Here is an 18,190-nt window from a genome sequence, read left to right as displayed (position 1 = left end):
AAAATTATATGGTATCACTACTGAAAACCTACTTTCCATTCCCCAATTTTCTGTCAAAAAAACCCCCACCCAAATCTTATTTCTCCAAAGAATGTTTTTCCTTCCCGTTCAATTAACTGACTAATGTTCTCTTATTTAAATTATTTACACCCTCTCTGCTGAATAAAACTCCTTTTATTTCCTACTGGATACATGAGGATGAGCAGTAAGTTGTAGTGGCAGGAATAGCAGAAAATATGTGCGAAATAAAAACTGCAAAACAGACTTGAGAAGACAGAAAAAAAATTGCAGCAGCAGACAAAGACTGCATCATCACTAAGAAGCGCGGGCAGAAAGAGAGGCCTGGTGGAAAGGCCAATACTAGGAGGAGGATGACAACTTTGGATTCCAGACGTAACACTGCAAATATGGGTGCTTTGCTTGGACTTTGCCACATGTCTATCTGTCCTTCAGTGCGGCCTAAACTTCTCTGTGTGTCTGTCCTTTCTTGCAGCTACAGAAACAGAAGACTGAACAGTGAGATCAGGGTGATAGTTCTTTAGGAGGTTGAGAAGAAGGAGCTCCCGGAGCTTCTGTTTCTCCAGAAAGGCCCAGCTCCGTATTCATTTGCTCCAGCTCCTTCTGATCAAGCAGCTCAAAGTCATCGGCTTCTTCTTCCTCCTCCTCCTCCTCTTCTTTCCCGGGCAGAGGAGCTGTTCCCACCTCCTCGTTCTCAGATAGCTGTGCCTGGAGTCTCTCCTCAGGTTCAGCAGGCAGGAACTCAGAGTAACAAGGCCCTTCGGTGTCCTCTGAGGAGTGGAGCAGAGCTGACAGGGTGTTCTGCACAACTGTACTGATGGCCGTAGTGACAATCTCTTGACTCAGCAAATCGATGTGTAGCCCCAGGCCTTGTGCACAGGTAGCTTGGGACGCAGGGATTCCTCCCACCATTGCCTGCCCGTTCCCATTGAAATGAGTATTTACAAAATGCAGGGGTGAGGCCAAGCACAGAATGGATGTGTCCGAATTCATGGCGGCGGCGGTGGCAGCGGCTGGTGCCGCCGCCGCCTCCTCTTCAGCAGAGCTTAGCTGTTGCACACTTTGAACGGGAACCCCAAAATTCTCATCTTTGCTGGATGGTCCCAAGTCTTTGGAATGGAACTCTTCCACAGAAGGGAATTCTGCTAAGTCCTTGGAGAAGGATTCCTCCGGCTCACTGGGGAGACTCTGCTGGTCCAGATCTAAAAAAGCAGACAGACAGTTAGTAAGCACGTTAACTTTTAGCACTCCAGAGATCCCTGCTCTGAACCTTTAATTTGGCTGCTAGCTCAAATATGGGTTTCCGTTTGGTTTACTATACCAATTTCTGAACACACTTGCCTGGCTTTTGTTCCTTTCCCCCCCCCCCAATTCTGATTGGCATTACGATGTTTTTCATCTTTTCCGCCTGAAGCTCTACAAGCCAAGCACTGTACTACTAGCCCAATCTAAAAGTCACAATCTACACAGGAAGCTTCCTGAAGCTTTTCTTTATTATATCTTGCTGTAAGGATAAAGTACCACTGGTAAATATGCATTATGAAATTTCAGTTTATAAAGAATTCATAATTATATTGGCCAGCAGTAGCCCAGAGCTTTGCATTTCCGAAAGTCATTTTTGAGTCTTGTCAAAGCAGGTTTAATTCAATACTTCAGTTTGGTTCACACTCCACTCCAAACAACGAGTGGAAAATTAATATGATAATATACCATCCCTGCTTTGGATGGATCTACAAGGAACAGAATTCCCCATTGAAAGGCCTCCCTTCTTCTTTTCAGGCCTGAAATGGCAGACAAGCACCTCTTCTGCAATATTTTTCAGGAAACGTTAAAAGACAGGCTAGGATATAGGCTGGCATGGTTGCGGTAGGTAATAATCTTGGGTGCCATTTTGTTAGAGGGTGGAGATGAAGAAAAAAGAATGCAAGGGCAGTGGAATCCAATTCAATGAAGCCAATGAACTTTTGTTTATAATTCTGTAATATAACTGGGCTAATTTTTGTAGCATCAGTAACTTCAAAATTAAGGAACAGTTAGAAAATTAACAAGGAAAAGATATTGGAATCTACAAGCCAGAAACATTCAGAATTTTGTGATCCTTTCCAGTTCTTGCTTTATTTTTCTCATGAATGCTTAGTTCTGCCACAAAACAGTATAATTTGTATTGCATCATTCAACAGCTCCAAGCTGAAATATGAAACTTGGTACGGGGGAAAGAAATATTACCGGTACCACCTTCGGACACATCTGTCAGTTGTGGAGTTGTAGCTCTGGAGACCGTGAATCCCCCACTTTCTAGGATAGAGGCCTCCTCATCAGAGAGTTCAGAATCTGTGATTGCTAATGCCAGAGCTGTCTTCTTCACATCTACCTGCAATAAAGATAACATTAAGATTGTATGGCAAGGCTGGATGAGCTCAGTTAAAAAACTCAACAGAGAGAATGCATTTTGAATGCCAACCCAGCCATGTCCCCTATCGGATCAATGCTTATCCTAGATGCTGCATCCTCCTTCAACAAATTATGATGAATAACACAAGTGAAACTACAACCCAGAGCAGCAGCAAGTCCAAATAACGTGCAAAGATATCCATATGGGTTGCTAGAATGCTCCTTCTGACTGTTTAACAAACTGCCACATTGGGAAAAGTAGTTCATAGTTTAAAAAATAAGAGGATCTTACTACCTATAAACGTAAAGGAAAGGTGTTGCAGACAGTCAGCATTGACAGAATTTATATTATTGCATTCAAAAACATGAAGAATCTGCTACTTTTAGTCTGCCAGCTTTTAAGAATCTCAGGAAAAAGATTGGTCTGAAACATTTCACCTCCTATTTCAGGTGAGGCTATGACATGATCATTGTTCAAAAATAAATAAAAATGCGTTGAACAAATTCTTTTTTAAACAAAATATACTTTTATTCCCAAGTCGAGAGGCACATGAATATACATACATATTTATTTACCTCTGCTGGGCTTTAAATATCTAATACAAGAGATCGCTACTTCCAGTGGAGTAGACTTATCTATGTTCTGTACCAGCCTGCTACCGGCCCTGCAGAAAAGGCAGGGACAACCCCTTTTACAAGAAGGCAAGAGGCTGGAACTAAGCCTGCCAAATTTATTAACATAAAAACATAAACAGAGCAAACAGAGCAAAGAGAGCAAACACAAACCATGAAACAGGAGCTATTCAAACGGTTGCCTTCAGCAAACCAGCCCTCCCACACATTCCCCTTTTAAACAGTTCAGGGCGTGGCTTCTCTCTGCCTCCTTCCGAGGTGCCCCATTGCCTTCCTCTGTTTAGTCCTGATTGACTGCCTCCTGCGTCGGGTGTCCTTGAACAGGGCCAGCTGTGGGTCATCTTCATCCACACTGTCAGGCTCACACAGCTGGGTCTGCGTCGTAACCAGGTGGGAGGGGCCTGGCTGAGGGCTCTCATCAGCAAGCTCTCCAACACCCTCAGCAACCTCTCCAACACCCCCCTCCTCCTCCTCTGAATCGTCCGACCCAACTGCCGAGCCCACAGGCTGACCCTGAATCACAACAATCTAAGTGAATGTGGCTTTTGAGATTAAAAAAAGGTTCCCTTCCTCTCATTACTTTGCCTCTACACAAATCATGAGAAACCTAAAGTTGCTCTAAACAGGACAGAGTCAAAGAGAAACCTCATGCTTGAAGAACCCAAAGGCTCCCTGGGTAGAAACATCCAATGATGCAAACCAAATGTTGGTCCTCACACACACCCCATCTTCAATGTGAAGTTCAGCTCATCACTCTCTCCAGACTCCTGTAACTCTCTCAAGTGTCAGGTCTCCAGCCACCCCGCTCTTTCAAGCCCTTTTGGCTTCTTCCCTCACCCTTACCACTGGAGAGTAGCCAGACAGTTCTGCTTCACTCTCACTTTCTGTTTCTGCCATTGGTTCGCTGCCAGCTTCCGGCTCAATCTTTCCCTGACGCCCTGTGGAGTAAAACAAAATAAATATTGCCCGAGGCTTCTGTGAGTCAGTCCTATGGAAAAAGGCTTAAGGAAATATTATTTTATAAAAAGTTTTGGTTTTTTTTTACAGTGTGTGCTTCTTCGCACTCCTTGTCCCGATTGCACACTGACATCCATACATCTACAGGCTTTCCAGGCCCTGTGCCCACTGGAGAAACCAGTCAGTCCAGCATTTCTTTAGTATTTTTTGACCTGCATTTTAAATAGTAAAGAGCAGTTGACTTACTTTTCTTTTCATGTTTAAGGTGCAAAGTCTCCATCTTCATGCTGTAGTCCAGTTTCATAAGGATGGGCTCCAAACGGGTATACATTCTTTGAATGAGTTCATGGTAAACTACCAGTGGCCACAGCAGAATGCTAAGTACTGGAAATATGGATAAAACTCAGAGATGTGTTAAAAACATATATATTCTCTGAAGCTAAGGCAGTTAATGTCTTCTCTAGGAACATTAAGTTGCCAGTTACTCTCAATGCTTCTTATGTTCACTGGTACTGTGCCTGACATAGTACCAGTATTGTATAAATAATCTCTCTAGTTGAAGATCATAAGATCAGCACCAACATTGTTAATAATGCATAAACAGAAGGGGGGGGAAACCTTAGACTCCAGAACTAAAATTGAATAAACTGCAAAAATAATTTTGCCGGATGTTTGCATTAGCTTCCCACACCCTAAAAATATGATTGCCCTTATCCCCAAGCTTTATTTTCTTGTGAAGCTGGCAGAGGAAATAGATATCACCATTTGAAACGTCTACTACTGGCTCAACAGAAACATTTGCATGATACCATTTGAAAATTTTGCTGTATTTTCTTTTAAATTGGTTTGCTGACAATTCCCACAAGTTCCTAGAAGCTTACGATATTTGTTAGTAAAAGTGTGTCTTTAGTTTTAAAGGGATGCAAAGGGTTAAACATACTCACAGACAATGTAGGAGATCATGATTCCTGGAACATAGTGTCCTACAATTGCTAGAATCAAGCATCCTGAGCAGATTCTGGCACAGAACTGGGCAAAGAAGAAGTAAGAGGGACAAAAATAATGCTTAGGGGGGGAAAACACTCTCAGAATAGCTAGCGTACGTAGCCTTCTTTGTAACAGACTTAAGAGTGCCTCCCAAATTACAGGGCCCTTTCATTCTTTAATGTTGCTTGCATTCATCCACAAATCTGTTTCACGTACTCTGAAGACTGATCTTAGCTAGCTAATATTTATTTTGCTTCTGAATAGAAGAAAAAAAATATCAAGAATAGCAAGCTACATGCCTGAAATATATTGTTAACTGTCCTTCTTGCACATACTAATTAAGATGCTTTTTGCTTCCCTCGGACAAGCCATAATTAATCCACAGAGAAGGCTGCATCAAAAGAAGTAATATGCAAACCAAGCACAAATGCACAAAAGTTATTAAACCCCAAATTAACAACAGTAAAAAAACAGGAAATGCTTAGAAATGATTATTACGAACAAACAATCTACAAAAGTCTTGAAAACAACTTTGTTAGCAGTGAGCTGATCCACGTAATGTTGTGAGTGGTCCAATTTATTTAAAAAGGCTGAAATGCCATTTTAAAACCTAACAGATCTCCAGTCCTTTCGCCGCGGCCTCAAAACACTCCTTTTCCACCTGGCTGACCTGGACTGACAGGGATTTTAATTATGTTTTTAATTTTTAACTCTAATTTTTAATTTATTTTAATTTTAATTTATTCTACAGGGGCCTTCAATTTTAATTTTTATTTTAACTTCTGTATTTATTGTATGTTATTGTTGTTAGCCACCCTGAGTCCTTCGGGAGATAGGGCGGCATATAAGTCCCAATTAATTAATTAATAAATTTATGCCCACATTTCCTCTCCTTTTTTCCTAGGGCCAGGTATGCTGTCTGAAAGATCAGTTCACGCTGCTATCCCAGTATATGTTTTGGATTAGAAAACAGAGGAAAGGGAAACACAAGGCTGCTGCCTTTGGGTACAGAAATACCAATGTACAGCTCCATCAGGGAGATGCTTATCCAAGGACAATTGCTGGGAAATAACCTGCGTTACCTGTATTTCAACTGAAGTGATGTAATAAAGCCTCTATTACAGTTTTTTGTTTCCACATACATGGAGCGATGCTTTTAAGATCACTGCTTAAAACACTGTTTGTATACCAGGATGACCATGTCCAAATATAGTTATTTTAACATCCGTGCAGAAAAATGTTAGGTAGGAATCAGTTCTAACTCCCCGAGACTATGCATTTTAATGCCTTTTTCTTCTGAAGGCAAACATGCGTTTTAATGCCTTTTTCTGAAGGCAAACGTGGGACAATTTTCCCTAGCACAACAGTAACTATGCTCTGGGCTTCTTACATAAAAGGCCCTGTTGATTCCATACATACCTTGGCAGGGTTTTGCTTCTTATACTGCAGAAGTTCCTGCAGGTAGAGCCTAAAGGTAATCCAGCTCTCAGCCAAGCAACGACAGAGTTCTGAAATGCTGAGCAGGTGAGGTTGTGCTCCTGTCATCTCATGGTCACTGGAATAAAAACGACGTATTAGTAAACCAAGCCTTCAAAATGACAGCCAATATTATATTCAATACAGTAATCTTCACAACAAGCTAGCCAAGGTCCAGTTAGAAACGCCACACTTTGTTTGAAAGAGCTTGGCTTTTAAACCAATGTAAGAATATTTTCAGAAGGGACATCCACCCAGAGGAACAATTTTCGAGGATTTGAAAATATGATCTGTGATCTGATCTGACACAATAAATAATTAAATCCTATAAAATAAGACGAAATAAATAGGCTAAAGAATGTTTAAGAATTTCAAATAATATCACAAATCAAAATACTGAGCTACTTGAAGTAAAATGGCAGACAAGAGCAAGGAAAAATGACAGAAGTAAAGATCTTCCCCAGGATATTAGGAACATGCCTACCTGTCTCCCCCAGGTTCTTCTATGGGTTGTACTGCAGGATAAAAAAAATGGGGAGGGGTGGTTTAAAGCATTAACTGAGAAATGAAACATAGAAATTCAGATTCTATACGCATGTATATGTTTCTTTCTTCAACAAACTGGTCTTTAAATACAGAGCTGAAGAGCTTAGCTTTATAACTGTAGGTATCACAAGGACTATGGGAAAGCAAGACCCACACTTTGGAAGTTGTCCAAATACTGCAGTACTATATTAACGTATACCATGTTTCCCCGAAAGAAGCCCCCCCCAAAAAACTAAGCCCCAGCTTGATTTTTGGGGGTGGGGCTAATATAAGCCCCCCCAAAAGTAAGCCCTAGTTTAGGGGCAAGGGGGGGGTGAAGCTGCCCCACGTGCCCGGCACCTGCTTATCTTACCGGTAGGACCGCTGCAACCAGGCCTCCCATCCCCTGACACATGTCAAGCCGTGTGGCATTTCATGCCGTTGCCATTGCTCACAGAAGGATGCCACATGATGCTTCGGGCTGTTTCTGCCGCTTGTGGCAAGAAGCCACACGGCTCTTTGGGCCACTGCCGTCACTCATGGCAGGAGGCCACGTGGTGTCCTGCCGCAAGCAACGGCAATGACCCAAAGAGCCACTCGGCTTCTTGCCACGAGCAGCGGAAACAGCCCAAACTACCATGCAGCATCCTGCCATGAGCAGCAGCAACGGTGTGAAGCACAACGCGGCTTGACATGTGTCGGGGGATGGGAGGCCTGGTTGTGGCAGTCCTACCGGTAAGATAAGCAGGCGCGGGGCACGTGGGGCAGCTTCACCTTTCCCTTACCCCCACCCTCGCCCCCAAACTAGGGCTTACTTTTGGGGGGGGGCGTCAGAACCCTGGCTGCGGCAGTCCTACTGGTAAGGTAAACAGATGCAGGGGGTGTGGGGCAGCTTCACCCACAATCCCTTAGAGCAGCAACGGCGCAATGCGCCACATGGTAAGACATCTCCCCAAAATAAGACCTAGTGCCTCTTTTGGAGGCAAAAAAATAATAATAAGACTGGATTTTATTTTCAGGGAAACACATTACCAACAACTATTTACTAACTATTTAATATATACTAACAATATTTCATGTACTAAATTAGGCACTGGAAGTCAGGTGTCATATAAACCTAATAATAATAATAATTTGCAAAATGAAGTTGAGCAATTATGGAGGAGGAAATCAATGGTTGTACCAATAGTAATAGGAGCCCTTGGTGCAATACGCAAAGTGCTGCATAGATACAGCGAAATTTTGAACTTAATAGAACTGAATATCCTGACTTTGCAAAAAACCACCCTACTCACAATTGCCTATATACTCAGATGCTACCTTAATAGTTCTTAGGCCCTTGATTAGGACTTGAACTGTTTAAATTTGTACCAGTCCTAGACTGTGAATAGAATTGAAGATTAACAACATCAACAACAAGAAGAAAAATAATAGTATTTTCAGTTGGGACTTTGCAGTTTCCCAAATAGCACAAAGATGTAGTTGACGCTCAGTAGAGCTTTCCTGAACACTTGAACATCTGGCCAAAACTAAATGCAGAACTGGAATTCTAACTGATTTTTTCCATAAATAGTAGTCAAATAAACAAGTCTTAGCAAAAATACTCAACATTAAGAGGGCTGTACCAAAGCTTCCATACCGGAGAAATACAAGTTCTTTGTTGTACTTTTTAAAGTGTGTCTTTGACCACTATGGTTAAAGTCATGAAATATGAAAATTATAAAATCTTCCAATATAGAAATATGTAACATATTTGCTATCCTTTCACCTATGACCTCAAATCATATTTTTCTATTAATTTCACATCATGTTTTCGGATCTTTATTTTGCAAAATCTTTTTAATGCTGGTTCAGTAATAATAAAAATATAACTAACTAAAATAACTAAATACGTATGTAGAATTGTTGTGAAGAACCTGGGACTTTCTTGGCACACAGCATGTCAAACATGGCAATGCAAAGCAGCCAAAAGAGCAACTCAGTTGTGCCCAGCCATTTAAGTCTTAACAACCATGTAAAAAACGTTTGTGAATAAGCTCCTTTGCAACAGAGAACTGAATCCGGAAAGTTTCATCAGTTCTATTTGATGCTTCAGTCACGTTGTTCTGTTACTTATACCATTAAGGCCTGCATATAGTCCCTACAAGCTGCAATCAGGGATTTTCTGTGGTGTACGAACTCTGAACAACTCATTGAAACAATGGGAAACAATCTTGTGAAATTTGTGAGCCAGATTTAGCAAACTCCCCTAACACAGGCACCCAATATTCATAGTCACTGTAAGAACTACTGCTCGTATGAAAGACAGAGTCTGTTCTATCACATGAAAAACTACTGTTAACTCAGCAGCTTAATACAATGGGTATTTCCTGCATCTGTGAATAATCTGAATACCGTACTGCCTGCAAAAGAGTGGAAGCCAGTCAACATGTGTTGGAGCACTACGACTGGTTTACATCAGCCTAGTTTGCTCTTGGCAAGAGAAGAAGGGGACGACAGAGAATGAGGTGGCTGGATGGAGTCACTGAAGCAGTAGGCGTGAGTTTAAATGGACTCCAGAAGATGGTAGAGGACAGGAAAGCCTGGAGGAACGTTGTCCATGGGGTCGCGATGGGTCGGACACGACTTCGCAGCTAACAACAACAACATTTCGCTCTTCCTCGGAGATCTGAAAGGCCTGTACAGCCTTAATTAACCCATTCAGTAACATTAGCCCTATTTCACCTGTTTTACCATATTTTATTTTTGGAAGCTTAGAAAATGCAAAAGACGCATCAATTCCCAAAACTGGTGCAAAATCGGTAATTTGATCATCGGGGTTCCCTGATGAATCCAAAAGAAACAAGTCTGTTTTGCCAAATTCCTAACTACAGAGCTTCAAGAAAATGCTAAGCATGCAGAAGGACGCTTAGAAAAAAAGGGTCCCCTTCTAGATTTCAGTCTGAACAGTAAGTGCTCACTAAAAAGTTCTCGAATTTTGAGAATTCCAATGCACCTCTGAAAAAAAGCAGCTCTGTCAAAAGGATTTGTTAAGTAAATCCGAAAAATCTCAAGAGGTCCGATGGCACCTTTTCTTACTAACACATTTTATGAAAACGTATAAGCTCCTGAAAGCTCATGCTTTTTAATAAAAATGTTATAAAGACTCCTGCTGATTTTTTGCCGCTATCAAGTATTACTGTAAACCATGCCTTCTTACAATGTCTACAAAGGAAAGCGTCAGGTTTAGCTACATGGACTGGAAATACATAAAAAATTATTAAGAAACTGGCATAAATACAAGCAAACATAATTTTCTTAATCAAACGCAACAGAACTGCGTGATATTTCTCCTTTAAGAACTGAGAATGAGGAACCCTCCATATGGACTACAGCTAAAGATTATGCCATACTCTCTCCAAGAAAGTCCTAATCATCTAATCATAACTCTTTGTAATAACTAACAATTAATCATCAATGCCACACCTCCTCTGGAATTTCAACCACAGCAGGATTTTATCATAATGAAACAACTCATCTTCTTGAAAAAGAAGACAAGATTTCCAAGCGTCCACTAGCATCTACTCATTCGAACAGGAATATAGGAATGTCTTATGAAAATTCCACTACTTGAAATAGAAGGCAATCAACACTCCTGAACATTGTTTTGTAATATTACAAATGCTGTCTCCAACCAAATCCATGACATTAAGCTGGCAAGATGCATTTCTTTGGACAAGAAACACGAGAGAAAAATCGGGGAAGAATAGAAAGAAATAGAAGGAAATAGAAACAGAAATAGAAATAGAATACAGTTCTTTATTGGCCAAGTGTGATTGGACACACAAGAAATTTGTCTCTGGTACTGAAGCTCTCAGTGTACATAGGAGCAACAAGTGATAAATCATGATCATAATCATCATAAAAATACATTCATCATAAATCATAAGATACAACACTTAGTGATAGTCATAGGATAGTCTAGTTGTTCTGGCCTGCAATGCCCTATAGCAGGGGTCCCCAACCTTTCTGGGTTGGCCATCCATTGGGAAAGGGAGGGGCAGGCACCTTTATGCGTGCATGCGCACATGCAAATGTGAGTGTGCACACGAGCGGGGCTGAGAGCATGCACACTCCGCAAATGGGGCTAGTGCCGGCGCAAGGGGCACTGAGTGTGCCCACATGCACACTGGCCAGCCAATCATGTGGCCTGCTGGCCAAGAGACCACGGCCCAGTAGTGCCCTATAGCGAACCTTTTAGAGACCGAGTGCCCAAACTGCAACCCAAAACCCACTTATGTATCGTCGGGTACCGGGGCGTGGCCCATTGGGGGTGTGTGGTTCATTGAGTGGGCATGGCCCATTGGTTGGGCGTGGCTACAGTGTTAACAGCAGACTGGGTGGGACTAAAAAGTTCGAAAAATCATTTCTAACTTTGCAAGATCTTTCTTTTTTCCCGTGAGAAGTTGAAATTGATTGATTGAACAGTGGCGGAGGCCTAAACCGAAAAGGTTTTATAAAACCCAGCTGAAAGCCTAGAACTGGGGCAACAGTGTGCATACCCAGAGAGGGCTCAGCGTGCCACCTGTGGCACGCGTGCCATAGGTTTACCACCACGGCTATAACGTTATCTGCCCTATAGCGTCATCTTGAGGGAAGAAGTTGAAACAGTTTATGTCCAGGATGTGAGGGATCTGTAGAACTTTTCACAGCCCTCTTTCTGGCTCATGCAGTATACAGGTCCTCAATAGAAGGCAGGCTGGTGGCAATTGTTTTTTTCTGCAGTTCTAACTATTCACGAAGCATTAATTCAATGCTAACTTCTTAAAGTAGGGAATCTGACAATTCCTTGCTTTTATCATTCACTCCTTCAATCAATATTATGACTGGTATAACCCATTCATTCAGTTAATGGCCTATTAATTAAACATCATTATTAAACTCATGGAGATTAACATCTTGCAAACAGTTTATTTCCTGCAGCAGTTATTTCAATCTCATACACGTTTGTGAGAAATACTATTTCTGCAGTGTTTTCTGAATAACTTTCAAATCCCAGATCCCCTATTACAACAGGTAGCATGTGGTCTTTCCTCGTGATCTTCTCCAGTGCCTCAACAACCAGGATGTTCATTATCAATTACAGTGCCCTAGTTTCAACAGCTGGTCATAAACAACCTCCACAGGATAAATAGATAAAAGGGCTTTTTGAGAAAGAAAAGAGGAGGCTATTGCATAATTCTCAATTATGATAATCCTTTAATTAGCCAAGAGTCTGAAAAAGTTGGCTATAGCAAGTTTGAATCAGAGAAGTTGTCTAAAATAAAATAAATTACTACAAAGCTTGGAAGACAGGACCTCTGGTCCCGGTGACCAACCCAGATTGGATCCTACAATATTATCCTGGGACATGTATATTCACCTTCATTCGTAAATTATTACATCACAACTTGCTTCACATACACAGGATCTGTCATATGGATGCCCTAAATGTCCAGTCTTCAAAAGCTAAAGCTAAAATGAGGGCAGAGCTACCAGTATCATAAAATCATAATTGTGGCTCATGGTACTCAAATATTTAGGACCTAAAAACACAAGAACTGCATTATTTTTCTACAAATCAACCAAAGATAGAGGATGCATATAAGCAAAGAATCAAATACTGTACCTTTAGATGAAAAACAAACTTTAATTCTCAGTGGCTTCCCATGTGGACAATACAATACTCTGCAAACCAACTGAAATACACCACTGCCTTAATTCAGTTTAAGTAAAATCCAAGCAAATTGTGACACAAGTGAACTCATGAATAGATGTTCCCCTGAGTCAGCAATTCCCACTGTCAAATAGCGTTTAGCACCAGTTCACAGATCTGAAATACCCTTGCTTGCCACATAATGTTAAGAAAAAAAAATACCCCTAAATTTCACTAGTAGGAAATAACAGAATTAGAACCCAAAAGTAATAGACTATATTTGGAAAAGTCTTAACTTCTACTGCGTTTACTATGTTCACTTACCTGAGAAATCCAATAAAAATTGGGGCTTCCATCTCTCCAACAGCAGAATACCAATAAAACCAGTACTAAGGAGGAACAGGGGACGTAATGAAGTGGAGGAAAACAACCTGGAAAGTCCCAAAGACAGACATTACAGAAAGAATTGGCAAAAATATAACAAAAGATTCCATTTATTCTGGCTCAATTGTATTACCAGCTATTAATTACTTTCTCTTTCCAAGTCTTCTGGGCCACAATGAATTTCAAGAGAGCAGTAGCTTCCTCAACTTGTGTAAGATTTGAAAAATAAAAAAGGCAAATTAATGGAATTTCTCATACAATTTTTCATCCTTCCCCAATCATTATAGGTTGGTAAACTTTTCTGTCCAAAGGTCATCCTGGTTGTCTGACCAGGGTTTTGGGCAGCAAGAAACCAGGAATCTGTTGTCAGTTGGTCATCTGGTCAGCAGAAAAACAGGTAGGGTTCTTCATGATTCTGAACTTCTGTGGCCTATAAGAGCCCAGCATATTTATTGCCCGCTCCTAGCCTAAGGCTCAGTAATGGTAACAGTGCTAAGGTCCAATCTTTCTTTACCCACACTGATTGTTTCAAAATGCTCTTGCCATAAGCACAAATAGATTGCTAAATACATTGCTCTACAAGTTCTTTCACAAAGTGCAGGCAACTCTCTCATTCTCTGCTACATGGTTAAGGATGAAGGGAAGGCAGAGAGAAGTCAGTTAGTTCCCAGAAATAAGTATTCAAGTGTTGCTGAGTGCTACATTTGCAGATACTTGAAGGTATCTTTTGGGAAAGAAATGTAAGGCCAATCAAAAACATTCAAAGGAGTAGAAAAGGTTTAAGTGAGCAGTAAATGCCATCATGATCAAAAAATTATATAACAATTGCGGCTATATTAATTTTTAGAAAATCATCCTTTTTATACATGAGAACAACTCCAATTACTTTCTACTGTCTTATCAGTATCAGTTAAGTTTTTTTTAATAGAGAAACATCTATACATCATCTTAATAATCCTGGAAAATTGGTTTTCTCATTATAAGAGAAAATTGGAAAATAAAAAAATAGCTTCAGAGTCCAGCTAACTCAGAATCAGTTTTATTTGCATTTATGTGGATATTTCAAATATTATTAGATTTTTTATTATTATCCCCCAGAGTATGAGTGTACATACATCATGGAAACATATATTCTGAAAAACTGAAGTTAAATTACAGGCACCTACCTACCCATTTATAATGGTTATACAGATGTCACCTAGGAATTTGAAATATTTTAATCCTAACATGACTGGCTTCTAAAAATGTAATAATGACCATTTTTCTTGTAGACCCACATTAATTCTTTTATTCTCATAGAGTATCTAAAAAGTTACTACACAGAGTAACAGAAAAATTATCTCGCTATTTTTAATCCAAGTCTTCATAACAGCAGCCACCGGAAATATAATTCCAATCCCTGCATGGTTCCAATCCATGAATATGCTTTGCCGATAGTCAGCTCATTGTCTCTAAGAGTAAACAGGATGTTTTGTTTTGTTTTGCAGCAGTTGCTGGACTCTACCAGTCAGCCTTGTTAAATATTGCTGTCTGTGCAGAAGCCACATAGCTAGAAAGGAAGGAATGTGCTAGTATAACACTTCTCAGCAATTATAGGCTTGACACAATCTCAGTTGGCAGAGGGTAAGCAAAAGCTTCTTGGGCTTACAACCTACTTACATTGCCAGGAGTGACTAAGCAATCAGCCCCAAGACGTATACTATAAAGTAAACCATGTGTATCTTATGCAGTGAATATACACAAACTAACGAGAAACACTCCTGGGCAAACCTCCAGTTATCTGTAACTGCTAGTAACAGCCCTTGTTTATCACAAGTCAATCCTAAAATTCTTGGCAATAGTTACGAACAGAAAAAAAATCCACTTACACACTGAGAATAAAGAACGAAAATTACTCGAAGCTATAGATAACAAATGTTAAATTCTGCATGTTGGACTGTGACTGCACTCTTTTAGATCAACCTGCAAAGAACTCTGGAACAGATAACCCAATGCATAATCTTCTCAGGTTCACACAGTACATGTTTACTTTGTAGTTCCACTGGAAGTAAGATTAGTGGTATTTACCTGAACAAGTATAGCACAGGATTGTTTTGTATGGCATCATTCAGTGGCACTCCCTATACTTCAATTGCTAAAAATCAGAGCCTGGCATTTACATTACTATCTCAGGGCAAAGCTAGAAAAATTTCAACCTCTCTGGAGAGCTACCGCAAGGCAGAGGATAATACTTTAGACAAACAAAATACCCGACTATTCATCAGTGAGTCATTAATTTTGAGATGCAATCCCTCTTTGAACTATACTTTTAACCCAAGGCACTATACTGAATCTCTATACACAGGCAACTAAAAACAGCCTAATTTTGTTCAAGTAAAATCAAAATGAGATTTACAATTTGCATCACATACGTACTTTCAAGACTCTTATAACACTTGTATGTCTCGCAAAACCATTTTTACAGCACTCTATCCACAACTATCCATTTTTATCACTGATACATTTAAATCTCATTCTTTTATACTTATTTAGCTACTGTCTCCGTTTGGGGAGGGGGATTCACTAGAGCACAGCAGAGAATGCTTAGATATAATATCCAATAAGAATATGCATGCTTTCTGTTTCACTGCTTAGAAAAATAAATCTAACATGCTAGAAAACATTTCTTTGGAAATTTGAAAATAAGCAGTGAGTTCTTGTTTGAATCAATATATTGCAACAGCCAACATTATAGGGTATATAAAAGAAATCTAGAAACTCCCAGAATGTAAAATCAAGAATACAGGTGTCAAGTAACACAAATGGTCTAACCATGTAATCTCCACAAATTAGCAGTTAACAGTATAACTTGGTATTTATAATTTAATATCATGCCATCCTTCTCACTGCTCATATATTAGGAAAAAATTCTACTCTTGCAATAAAGTGTGAGGCATTCAGAGTAATATCCTGGTAGCAGAGGATGTTCCTGCAGAGACATACCTCTTCAAGAAAAAGTAATTTACATTAGCTAAAACATCAACTGTATTTATTTCAGTCAGTTTATATCACCACTCACTCACCACCTCTTGACAATAAACAAAATTTATTATTTTATTTTTCCATATCAGGCTATCAAATGACCCTTATTTCAACACAGCCATCATTTTGTACTGCAGTATTCAGGAATATATAAATAATTTACAATCTGCATTAGAAAATATTTTTCTAAGTATTGGACTTGATCTGAGAGAAACCTGGATACTAGCTTGTATTGTGCTGTCTAACACTGGCCATATTATTACTGCTGAGTTTAATTTACCACACAAAGTTGTTGTGAGAATTTGGGATGCTCCCACTCCCACATCTCTACACTATTGACCCGTTTTCTAATTTCACCATCTAATAATTCCCACATATGCCCATCTAACACAACGTAGACCAAATCTCTCATTTCCTACACCCCCCCACACACACTCTTTTTCAAGACAGTCAAAAGAATATGGGCAGCTAATTTGTAACATTAATGGGAATTGCTAAGCACACTGATTTGTGCTTTTTAGATTGTAAGCCGCCCTGAGTCTTCGGAGAAGGGCGAGATATAAATGGGATTTAAAAAACAAAACAAAAAACCCCCCCAAAAATATTATTAGTCAGAAACCATTCTTAAGGTTGCGCATGAAAAGACCCACACTGTGTAATTTAACCTAGGTCGACTCGCAACCAAATTCAAGTTTCTGTTTATTCACGAACCTAACTGGGTGACTGAGTCAGTGATTTTTCTCAGCTCACATCTTCCTCCGAATGTTTTTGCATCTATGGGCCCTATGCATGCCTCCTTGAAGTCCTTAAGAAAGAAAGAAAGAAATTGGGGCAGGAGGAGTACAAGACCAGAAGTGAGCCTAAGATCCGAGACCTTATACCAGGGGTCAGCAACCTGAAACAGTGAAAGAGCCACTTGGAACCGGTTCCCTCACAAAAGGAAAAACTGGGAGCCACAAGAAAATGTGTGTGCATGCGCGTACATGCGCAGAACAGGGTTTGAAGAGTGGAGCCAAGGCGAGATATACACCTACCCTGCATATTTGAATTGATTGGTTGAAATTTTTTAGTCCCACTTTTTTTTTTGGGGGGGGGGGACTACACATAGCAGAGGACTGGGAGCCACAGGATACGGCGGGTTGCAGACCTGTGCCTTATACAGATCTTATTCAGAGAAAGATCTATGCAGTAATTGATGGGTATCATTAGGCATTGTTTCCACTGCCACGAATCGATCCCTTCTCAAGCCATTTCGCTCTGTATGGAAGGCCTCCTCCTCCTCCTTGTAACCCTCTCCCAGCAGTCTCGGTAGCCAAGGGGGGTGGGCAGGGGACTCCGCTCAGAGTCCGAAAAACCTCCCGGCACCCCCTCCAGCTAGCTCTCCTTCCCCTCCGGGCGCTGCCCCGCGCGACCCCAGGCTCTGCTTTGCGCCACCGTCTCTTCTTCCGCTCACCACAAAGCGGCTCCGAGCGCCCCGGCCCCGGCCAGGCTTTGCGGCGGCCTCTCCCAAACCAATAGCCGCTGCACGGCAGTCACGGTGGCTTCCCAGCCTCTCAGACGTCGCCTCAGCCGGACGGCTAGAGCCGACACCTCCTGCTCTTCCTCTTCCTCTTCCTCAGCTTCTGCCGCTCCGGGTCCGGACACCGTCGCCGCCTCCCCTTCCTCAGCGACTGGCACGCTCGGGCCTCCGCTCGCCATCGCTTCAGCCAGCGATGAGCAAAGAGGTGAAAGGGAAGAGCGGCAAGTCCGCCTGACAGCCGCCACCGGAAGTAGCGGCGGCGGCGGCGGCGGCAGTAGTAGCAGCAGCCGCGGCGGCGGCGGCAATGCACGGATGCCAACTTGGTGGTAAAGTCAAATCACGTGAATCCCTCCCCCCTCCTTCGGCACGTGAAGGAGGATTCCCCCCCCACCCACGCCCTCACGCAGACCCTTCACGCATTTGCTACTTAGGTAGAGAGGCGAAGCAACCGAGTAGCAGATGCCTCTGTTGTTGTTCCCCGGACGTCTGCTCCAGATTGTCATAAGACAGAGGTCTTCAAACCTGGCCCTTTTACGACTTGTGGACTTCAACTCCCAGAATTCCTCAGCCAGGCATGCCTGGCTGAGGAATTCTGGGAGTTGAAG

The 18,190-nt window shown here is 41.3% G+C and overlaps 2 protein-coding genes across 2 annotated transcripts in view; one reads left to right on the top strand and one right to left on the bottom strand.

Moving 5' to 3' along the window:
- Positions 1 to 6,141, top strand: part of STK36 (serine/threonine kinase 36) — a 45,081-nt gene extending 38,940 nt beyond the window's left edge. Inside the window, exon 28 of the mRNA XM_081315185.1 lies at positions 5,891 to 6,141. Within this exon, the coding sequence (XP_081171311.1) occupies positions 5,891 to 6,058 (168 nt within the window). The 3' untranslated portion in view covers positions 6,059 to 6,141. The remainder of the gene's footprint in view (positions 1 to 5,890) is intronic.
- On the bottom strand, positions 157 to 17,797 carry RETREG2 (reticulophagy regulator family member 2). Its single transcript, XM_081315186.1, has 9 exons — positions 17,520 to 17,797; positions 12,986 to 13,092; positions 6,947 to 6,977; positions 6,406 to 6,541; positions 4,944 to 5,028; positions 4,246 to 4,383; positions 3,886 to 3,980; positions 2,254 to 2,389; positions 157 to 1,220 (listed from the first exon to the last, which is right to left on the bottom strand). The coding sequence occupies exons 1-9, from the start codon at positions 17,762 to 17,764 to the stop codon at positions 523 to 525; spliced, it is 1,671 nt and encodes a 556-aa protein (XP_081171312.1). The 5' UTR covers positions 17,765 to 17,797; the 3' UTR covers positions 157 to 522.
- Positions 17,798 to 18,190: the final 393 nt, after the last annotated feature.

The sequence above is a fragment of the Vipera berus genome (assembly GCF_964194415.1).
Source record: "Vipera berus genome assembly, chromosome: 1".
Taxonomy (NCBI): Eukaryota; Metazoa; Chordata; class Lepidosauria; order Squamata; family Viperidae; genus Vipera; species Vipera berus.
Note: the sequence above shows the minus strand (reverse complement) of the source record. Positions and strands in the feature narration are given on the sequence as shown.